Below are 9,926 nucleotides of genomic sequence, written 5' to 3' on the forward strand. Positions count from 1 at the left end.
TGAGCAGCTGCTGTATGTGCACTCTTGGTGGGTGCTCTGGGGTACGAAGTCTAGAGAGGGGCTGGGCTCCTTCCTCGGGGAGTCCAGGTGCTTGGTGGGAGAGCAGCAGCAAGGACAGGGCAGGACAGCGGGGTCTTGATGTCAAACCATCTGTTGCAGACAGAGTGGGTGCTTCACAAAAGGAAAAGTGATCCCCAGTAGCCAGGGAAAGCATTGTGAAAGAGCTGGGGACTCCGAGAATGAGCAGGGTCCTTCAGGCCGTGAGCAGGGTAGACAGTTGGGCAGAAGCAGCAGCTTGAGCAAAGCATGGGAAGGAGAAGGATAGGGTGGCCTTTGTGGGGACCAAGAGGCACTGAGCTCACACTGGAGAGCATTGGAGAGAGACGTAGGCCCTCAGGAAAGGGCAGGGAATTAGTAGTAGAAGAACATGGGGAGCCAGAGATAGGGTATGGGTTTCCAGAAGGAAAGGCTCAAAGGAGGAAAGGACTCCCTGGGGATTCTAGACAGGAGAAGAGCAGATGGGGGCCCTAGAGTTGGGTTGCTGCCTGTCTGTCTGGGTGGTAGTTGTTCAGACTCTCTCTGGCCTCCGCTCCCCCTGCTGCCCTCCCTCCCTGCAGGTCAGCTGACCATGATCGTGGGGCAGGTGGGCTGCGGCAAGTCCTCGCTCCTCCTCGCCACCCTGGGGGAGATGCAGAAGCTCTCGGGGGCCGTCTTCTGGAACAGGTACTGTGTGCACCTTCCGGGCTCAGTCAGTGGAAAGGCAGCGGCAGGTGGGCAGCCCTCCTCGCAGCCGTTCTTAGTGCAGGGTGCATCATGCGTGTATTGAGTGTGTTCCATGAGCGCTCGGTGAAACCAGTTACTTGTTACTCTCGTTACCATCATTAGCATTAGCCCTCACTATGTGCCAAGGACTTCCCTGCTGGCTCAGATGGCAAAGAATCTGCCTGCAATGCAGGCACCTAGGTTCGATCCCTGGGTCGGGAAGATCCCCTGGAGAAGGAAATGGCAACCCACTCCAGTATTCTTGCCTGGGAAATCCCATGGACAGAGGAGCTTGGCGGGCTACAGTCCCTGGGGTCACAAAGAGTCGGACACGACTGAGTGACTAACACTTTCACTATGTGCCAGGTACTTTGCCAAGTCCTCTGCACACACTATTTCATTTAATTCTTACGAAAACCAGCAAGGTGAGTACTGTTAACAGATCTCATTTTGGACAGAAGGGCCAAACGATTTGCCCTAATTCACCTACCCAATTAGTGGCAAAGCTGGAATTCAAACTCAGTTCTGTTTGACTCCAAACTCCACGTTCACTCGGCTGCACTGCCCCCCCACTGCGGGGATCCATAACATGAACATTGGTTTCTGGCTTGGTTATCAGCAAAGCTGATACAGACCAGTCAGTGCGTATTTCAAGGAACCAGAGATAAATCAGGCAAATGTGGGATTCTGGGCAAAGATCACTGTCTCAATTAAAGAGCCGAACCCCAGCCTGAGTCAATCATGAATCTATTATTTATGGCTATCTATTTCCCCAAAGCACTTGAAACTAGTTGATTAAAGATACATAAATGATAAAAGCTTTTTTAAAAGCAAGAAAAGAAGAGCCAAGAAATGAAGAGGGTGGGAAAACTGTTCAGAAACCTGGGCAGAACACGGCTACTGCAGTCAACATGTAACCTGGGTTGGAGTCCACCACCCTCTGCCCCCCAACACCTCCCTGCCCCCAAGTATCCAAGAGAAAGAGGGATATGATCAAGGTTTAAGGAATAAAAGTCGAGGCCAATTCAACAGAGGACAGACTTTCCCTAGCAATCATTTCTAGGGGCAAATTAGCATTCAAGATGTCAGGTTTTTTCACCAACTTGAGAGCAGACTGAGGAGAGAGAGAGGCCTTGGGACAGGCCCCCCCATCTCCTGCTTTTCCAAAATGCCCCTGAACAGGGCACCCAACAAATGGCAAGTTTCCTTCCTCAACGGGGCTATGGGCTGGCAATGAGCTCCTTGGGTTTCCTATAACTTCAGACTCAGGAACCTTAATTCCACTGGGAATATGGTGTGTCTGGGGGCACAGGGTCTCTGCCTCCATTCCCCATCTTATTCAGGTGTTTCTCAACACAGCCTGACTGGAAAGGTCCAGGCATTGGATTGCCAGAGCCTGGTGCCAACTGCTTCTCAGGGCTTTGGAGGGAGGAGCCCTGCCACTGGCTGCCTGTGTATATCTGTGACAGGAAGACAGGAAACCCCAGTGAACTGTGAGCCGAACAGAACAACTGCTAGTCACTGCGCACCTGCTCTGCGCAGGCCCTTGGCTAGGTGCACTGCACACATGAGCTCATTGGATCCTCCGGCTGGGTGCTATTACCCCATTTCACAGAAGTAGGAACTGAGGACAGCGAGGTGGGGTGACATGCTCAGCATGTGGACCAGAGTCCCAAGCCTGGACTCTTTCCCTCAAGCCTGCCTGCTGCCTTGGGCTGGGGTGCCTTGGGTCTTAGCTCCAGAGATTATTCTCCAATTTCCATGTAGAGGGCAAGCTGGATCCTCTCAGGGCAGGGTGGGATTTCCTGGATGGGATTACACTGCTCAGAGACTGGGGTCACTCCTGGATTCCCATTTCTGCATCTGGCTCAGCCCTCTCTGAGCCTGTCCCCTTTGTCCCACTTCCTTCATCTCCTCCCCACCCTGCTCACCCTCGCGTGCCCTTTCACACCAGCATCAGACCTCTCTGTCCTCTGCAGAGGCCTCAGCCTCAGCTCCCACCTCCTCTCCAAGCTCTCAGGGTCTGACTGCTCCTCCTTTCTCTTTGGAAGCCTCTGCCCCAGCCCCAGGGGGTCTCTCCAGGGAGTTAGAGCAGCTCTTTTGTGCAAGATTACTGTGTAAGGTACTTTATTTACTTCATTGTCTTGGTCACTCTTCACCAAACTCTATGAGGCAGGCGTTCTCATTATCCCCATTTAACAGATGAGAAAATCTGCACCAGCCCCAGGGGGTTCAGGGTCCTCTCCAGGGAGTTGGAGCGGCTCTTGTGTGCAAGATTACTGTGTAAGGCACTTTATTTACTTCATTGTCTTGGTCAGTCTTCACCAAATTCTATGAGGCAGGCGTTCTCATTATCCCCATTTAACAGATGAGAAAACTGAGGTGAAGCAGGTTGCCCTGAGCCACCCAGCTCTTAAATGGCAGAAGTGGAATGTACACTTAAGTAGTGCTCAAGTGCATGTGCTTTCCACTGTGTGCTGAGAGAGAAGGGGCTGGAGATCAACATGAAGAAACAGCCAGCCTGACGTTCAAGGCCAGCAGCCGCTATGGCTGTGATACCCTGCCCCCCCGATCCCAGCAGAACCACCACATCGCTGCTCACAGCTCTGTCTGCATGGACACTCACTCTCCTCAACAGGCAGCTTGGGCCCTACATCCTAGTTCTGTTTGAGGCTCAGGGAGGATCTCATGTCTCCTGAAGCTACTTTGTGGCAGTTTCCCTCCCAAGCATAGCGAGCACGTCAGGGTAGCCTGCAGCCCACCCTGAGAAGCTGTGAGAATTCATTCATGACTCAGCTTGTGCTCTGGTTTCTCTGCATTGGTGTATTTACTCGCCACATATTTATCGAGTGCCTGCTATACGCCAGACCTCAGGCACAGCAATAGGAATGCAAAGATCATGAAGACGTGGCCCTGCTTCCAAAGGAGGGGAACAGATATCCAGTGCCATGGTGCCACCTCATGCCACCATCAAGCACAGAGGAAGAGTGAACTCTGAGGTCAAGGGGGAAAGACTCATGTGGACATGGTATCTGAGTTTTGAGTGACCCTTGTGGCTTCATCAGATGGAAGAAGCAGGGGTGGGAGGGGAAAATGTTCCAGGCAGGAGTATCAGGGTGGGCAAAGGCATGCTGATGTGAGAGGATGTGGTTCTGGTGCCCGGAGCAGTGGGTGTGGGGGGCACTGGTGAAGGTCAGAACTGAAATGTAGGCTGAGCTGAGGTCAGATACCCTGTGTACCAGGCCCAGGAAATAAGATTTAGTCTGAAGGCTGTAGAAGAAAGGTACTGATGATACAGGATGAGGGATGGGAGAGAGAGAGGCCACAGGAAGGGAGACCAGCCCCGAGCTCATTACAGTAACTGGAAGGAGTAGGCTGGCCGGACATGGCTCATTGGCTTCATCTGCTCTCAGAATCCTGGCTTGTACACAGCTCTGCCTGGCCCACCTACGCTGGGCAGTGAGTTAAGTGTACGGGCTGTTTGTTGAGGGCCCTTCTATGTTACTTGCAGGAGCTCCATGCCTCAGACCTTGGGCGCCAGGTCTGCAGGGAGATGATGCACTTGCAAAATGAACCAAGAGCAAAATAGCGTTTGACCCAGCAGCCCCTCCCGAGGGCCTGCCTGTTTGCAGCCAGAGGTGAGGGCGATGCCAGGTTGCTCCCATATATTTTTTAATCCATACCAGGGCTGAGACCTGGTAACCAGGCAGCCAGAAAGAGTCCCAGGAGGCCCAAGGCAGAGATTTGGGGGAATAGGAGGCACACAACAGAGAATGCTCTGGCATACAGGTTTGTGTGTGCACCATTCATTTATTCCTTCCCTGAACAAGATGAGCAGTACTGCTGAGCGCATAGGATCAGAAGTTCAGGAGGCAGGCTGCCCGAGTTCAGATCTGGACTCCATCCTCTGGGAAATTCTGTGACCCTTCTGCACCAGTTTCCCCTTATTACCCACGGAGTTAATGTGAGGCTTAACCTGGCACATACCAAGTGCCCTATAAATATTAGTGTAAATATTATTCTTTGACAATGTACTTCTATGCCAGGAAAAAAATTCCCCTATTGCTCTTTAATTATACCCCAGCCTGTCTCCCAGGAGAGACTGCAGTGAGCTCCCTGGGGACAAAGATCATATCTTATTTGTCTCTCTGTATCTACAGTGCCTTTGCTAAATGAATGAACTGGGAACAGTTTATGACCTTTAGGAGACTGCCATTAAATACGTCTTTATGTCTCTCTCCTTCCCACACACCTTGGCCCAGGCTGTTTCCCTCACCCATAATTCTACCACCCAACTTTTCCACCAACATTTAGAATGTACACATCCTCTTTGTGTGGCCTCATATCGCATGCTTGTGTGTCTGTCTCCCCCAGGACACTGGGCTCCTTGGAGGTGGGGCTGGAGGGTTATTCCAATGCGGTGCCCACATGGGATGTGTATTTTGTGAGCCACTCTGTGTAAGCTACAAAGGAGAAGACCTGGCCCCACCCTCTGGGGGCTCACCAGTCTTAGGTGGACAGAAGCCTGTGGGGGCCCCCGGAGTCCAGGGGTAATGCCCTGAATTCCAGGCTGAAGAATTACTGTGGCTGCACTGAGAAGATCCCACACATCAGCTGCTGGGCTCCAGGTCTCTGGGAAAACTGTGCAGCTTTCAAAATTCTCTCTAATGATACTCACCTGCCCCAGCCCAGCTCTGTGCTCTGATGCACCATTAACCTGGAATTTGCACTCTTTCCTTGATCATTAAGAGAAAAACATTCTGATAAGCAGTCAAAATTAGCAGATATACTCTAGTGAAGTTCTTTCCTTGGAAATAAAAAAAGAGAACCATTAGTGTCCACAGTAGATTGATTTTAGATGTCCCCCGGGAGCCAGCAGGAAGCAGGGATCCGAGAAAAACTTAGAAGTGGGAGAAAGAGCCCAGCTCCCCACCAGGAACTGCAAACTGGCCTCACTGGAGCTCCCTGCTGCTCCTGCCACCCGCTAGGGTGTGGGCCCAGGCCCTGCTTTCTCTCAGACACTCTCAGAACATTGCTGCCTTGTGGTGGTTGGGTGTGAAGGCTGCTTCCTGAGACGCCTGATTCCCCAGGGGTGAAAAACAACTCCTCTTAGATTTCCCTGGTGGTCCAATGGTTAAGACTCTGTCTTCCAATACAGGGGGTGTGGGTTCAATCCCTGGTCAGGGAACTTAAGATCCCACATGCTGCAGAGTGTGGCCAAATGCAAAAAAAAATAGGCTCTTCTCAGCATAGCCTTGTGATCCATCTGTTAATACAGTCCCTGGAGCCTTTGGGGAGTTAGGTCAGGAGCTCAAGGACACCCCAGGCTTCCTTGGCAGTTGTGGAGAGATGGTGGGCAGACAGAAGGGGCGCTGTGTGAACGTGACAAGCCTGCCTTGAGAACGGGATGATCTCTGGCTGTCGTTCTCACTCTGCCTCTCAATAGCTGTGTGACATTGAGCAGGTTATTTCACTGGTCTGAGCCGTAGTTTCCTCATCTGAACAATAGCAAAAACCCTTTCCTCCCTCAGAGATTTGGCATTGGGACCCAGTGACCTCAATTGGAAAGGGCACTGTGGGTGAAAGGTTACATTTCAGAGCAGCAATAAGTATCTCTGGGGCGGGATGTATGGACCGTGGAGACCTGTAAGGCCTAATTTGCCCTTCCAACCTCAGTCCCCACAGCTTTCCTCTGTGTTTATTGTTGGGGGTCTTAGATGAGTGTTGGGGCCTTTGGATTCCTCCTCTGTCTGCACCTTTGAAACCAAACACTGAGCTGAAAGGATGGTCTCCCCACGCCCCTACTCCATCCCTCATTCTCAAACCCCATCCTCATCTTTCCCTCCAACCAACTCTGAGCTGTGTTGTTAATACATTCTCCCAGTGTCACGGTGAGGTTCCTACCATGACCTCAATTTTATAGGTAAGGAAACAAGGCTACCTAAGTAAAGGGACTTGCCTAAGATTTCACAACCTGTGAGTAGAGAAGCCCCTCAGATACAGACTTTCCAGCCCATGTTCCTTCCGCTTCTCTCACTGCCTGCACTTGTGCTAGCTCCTCCTCCAGCCCGGAATTCCCTCCTTCCACTCCCAGTCTCAATCCTTCTCTCTTTGAGGTTCCATTCACCTGTAACTTCTATGAGCCCGTCCTCACTTTCTCAGATTTCTTCCTCCTCCAAACTACTTGTAAATATACATTTGGACTTACCTGGTGGTCCAGTAGTTAACACTTTGCCTTCCAATGCAGGGGGTCCTTGGTCTTTTGATCCTTGGTCAGGAAGCTAAGATCTCACATGCCTCGCAGCCAAAAAGTCAAAACATGAAACAGAAGCAATATTGTAACAAATTCAAAAAAAGACTTTAAAATAGTCCACATCAAAAAAAAAAAATCTTTTAAAAAAGTATAGTTTTCTCTGATTCTAAAAGAATGTACATTGAATAAGAAAAGAAGCAAGTGTAAAGAGGGCAAAAACCACCTAATATGAACACATACAATATCCACCACCCAGAAGTTTCCAGTCTTTTTTCTGCATGTTTGCATATGTGTTTGTATACTTTTCTCCCAAAGTTCTATAGCAGTTTCTTGCTCCTACTTTTCTTTTGGCCTCTATAGCTTTCTGATTTCTGTACGTGTGGGATTCACTCTGCCAGTCCATGAGCCATTTGAGGGCAGGCTCTGGGCCATGATTCAGGTTGGTGTGCACTCAGGGACCCAGCTCACAGCTGGCTGCAGAGAAGGAGGTGGGTCAGAGAACTGGAGAGATAATCTTCTTAGCTCAGTGTTTGGTCCCAAAAGTGCAGGCAGAGGAGGAACACTCCTTTAATAGCCCAGCAATCAATGGGAGGAAGCGCATGCCATGTGTACCCTTCTTTACTTTTCAGATTAAGAAATACATATACAACAAGGAGGCTCATTCTAGAAAGGCTGGAACTATGCTGGAAAGAGGAGACGATGAACCTGGATTCACACCACAGGCTCCCTTCTCCCTAGCTCTGACCTTTGGGTACATCAGGCAAACTCTAAGCCTTGGTTTTTCTGTAAGATAGAAAACCTCTTTATAGAGTTGTGAGGATGAAACCATGGATACAAACAACTGCACACAATGCCTCACGTTGAGTGCCAGCCCCCCTCCCTTCCTTCCTCCCAAATAATTAAAGATGTCTGTTATCAACCTCCATTTATAACAGATCTCCCATATGCTAAGCCCTGTGGGGGCTAAAAAAGATGCTCTTCCTGCCTTAAAATCCCACTGGGGATAAACGACTTACACAGGGACTTATTAGAGGGGAAAGTAGTCCATTATAAGGGCTAATTGAGCAGCCCAGATAATGATGCAAACTGAGTTAGAGCCGAAGGAGCACCCTGTGTCCCGGGGTCCTTGGGGAGGCCACAGATGTGCTTCCCTCCGGATAAACAACAGCCTTTGCAACTCTGGAAGCAGTCAAAGCAGAAGACTGCAGAGATAAGCTTCTCTGGGCTGTGGACGCAGAGTTAGAATTTGGAAGCTTGGGTTTTTTATCTGTTTCATGTTACCACCTTGTCCATAAATCACAGCAATCTGATGATTAAGCAATACGAGTTAGGTTGAGTTGAGAGAATGAAGTGAAACTAATAAAGATCGAAGAATAAGATCATAGGGAGTTGGTGATTATATACCCATCAAGGTCTCAATTAAGTTCTGCCCCTCAGCAGAGGACAGAAGAGAATTTCATCTGTCTTCTTCCCATCCCTGTTTCTATCCATCCTGATTTTCCTTGCAAGAAATTTATCAGAGCTATGGCCTGGGTATCATAGTGAGGCAATATAACATAGTCATTAAGAGCATGGAGCTTTGGAATCAGACAAATCTATTTCCTCTGCTATTTGCTGGATGTGTGACTTTGGACAAGTTACTTAGACTCTCAAAAATCTCCTTGTCTTTAAAGAGACTTTCCTTGTCCATAAAGAGACCTCTTCCATATGGTTTTTTTGAACTTTAAAATAGATAATAGTATTGCAGTGCTAAACTCCGGTAGATAGTGAAGGCCAGGGAAGCCTGGTGTCCTGCAGTCTATGGGGTCACAAAGAGTCAGACACGACTGAGCAACTGAACTGAACTGATTGCAATGCTTATCACTGTGCTTGTCAAGATTATAATAAATGTTAGCTGGTTTTATTAAAGTAATATCTGCATGAAAACAGAACAGATTGATTTTCCCCAAATGTGCATGTCAGATGTACACACTTCATTGGCAGAAGGTTGCTTCTGGAAGGTTGGAAGGTGGCCTGGGGCAAGAGAAAGAGCACTAGCAAAGTTGGCACCAAAATTCAGGTCACTTCACAGTGTTTTTCAAAAAAAATTTTTTACTATAATTCACAGTATGAGATGCATTTTATACCACAGTCTGCTACATTTATGCACTGATAGGCGAGAAAAAATTTTACACAAAGAATACACATCTTGACCACATGTGGTACAAACTGGTTTTGGGGTGGGGGAATTGTATGTTGGTTTGTTTTAGCGCAGTTGCAGTTTACTTATTTCGGACCCTATATTGGGTCCCAATCCACAGTTTGAAAACACTGTATGAAATGATTATGACCTTGGGAAAGTCACTTTCCCTCTCTGAGCTTTAGTTTTCCCAACTAAAAGCCCGTCCTGACACCAAGCCAGCCTCGCTGCTGCTGAGAGTGGTGCCAGGGGCACTGATGAAGCCCTTGCTGCTTGGAGGACGCCCATCCAGGGCCTGTGGGAGGGACAGACGTTGAGAAGCCACTTGGGGACACTGGGGATGGGTGGGAGGGGTGGGGATTGTGGAGGTTGCTTCTCCCCAAAGACAAAATGTGATCTAAATAAAGGCAGTGGGCAGGGGAGAAGTAACTGGTGGTGTTTTTTCCCATTTGTGCCCCAGCAGCCTTCCTGACAGCGAGACGGGAGAAGACCCCAGGTACAGCCTTGGGACTGGGTTGGAAGTGGGTCCCAATAAAGGGAAGGAGCTTGGGGGGATTCCCTGGTGGTTCAGTGGTTAAGACTCCACGCTTCCACTGCAAGCAACACAGGTTCAACCCCTGATCAGGGAACGAAGATCCCAAATGCCACGCCATGTGACCAATTTTAAAAAAGGAAGAAGAGGGAATACAGGGGAGGAAAGTAGTTTAAAAAAAATGGGGGGGGAGGGGCTAG

The 9,926-nt window shown here is 49.4% G+C and overlaps 1 protein-coding gene across 2 annotated transcripts in view; it reads left to right on the top strand.

Annotated features, from left to right (window-relative positions):
* ABCC8 (ATP-binding cassette, sub-family C (CFTR/MRP), member 8) overlaps positions 1 to 9,926 on the top strand; it is a 79,700-nt gene that overhangs the window by 46,446 nt on the left and 23,328 nt on the right. Inside the window, exons 17-18 of one of the 2 annotated variants that reach the window (XM_010830524.1) lie at positions 618 to 723; positions 9,655 to 9,690. In XM_010830524.1, the coding sequence (XP_010828826.1) occupies positions 618 to 723; positions 9,655 to 9,690 (142 nt within the window). The remainder of the gene's footprint in view (positions 1 to 617; positions 724 to 9,654; positions 9,691 to 9,926) is intronic. The other variant, XM_010830525.1, reaches the window with a different exon arrangement.

This window comes from Bison bison, unplaced genomic scaffold, assembly GCF_000754665.1.
Source record: "Bison bison bison isolate TAMUID 2011002044 unplaced genomic scaffold, Bison_UMD1.0 scf7180017864518, whole genome shotgun sequence".
NCBI lineage: Eukaryota > Metazoa > Chordata > Mammalia > Artiodactyla > Bovidae > Bison > Bison bison.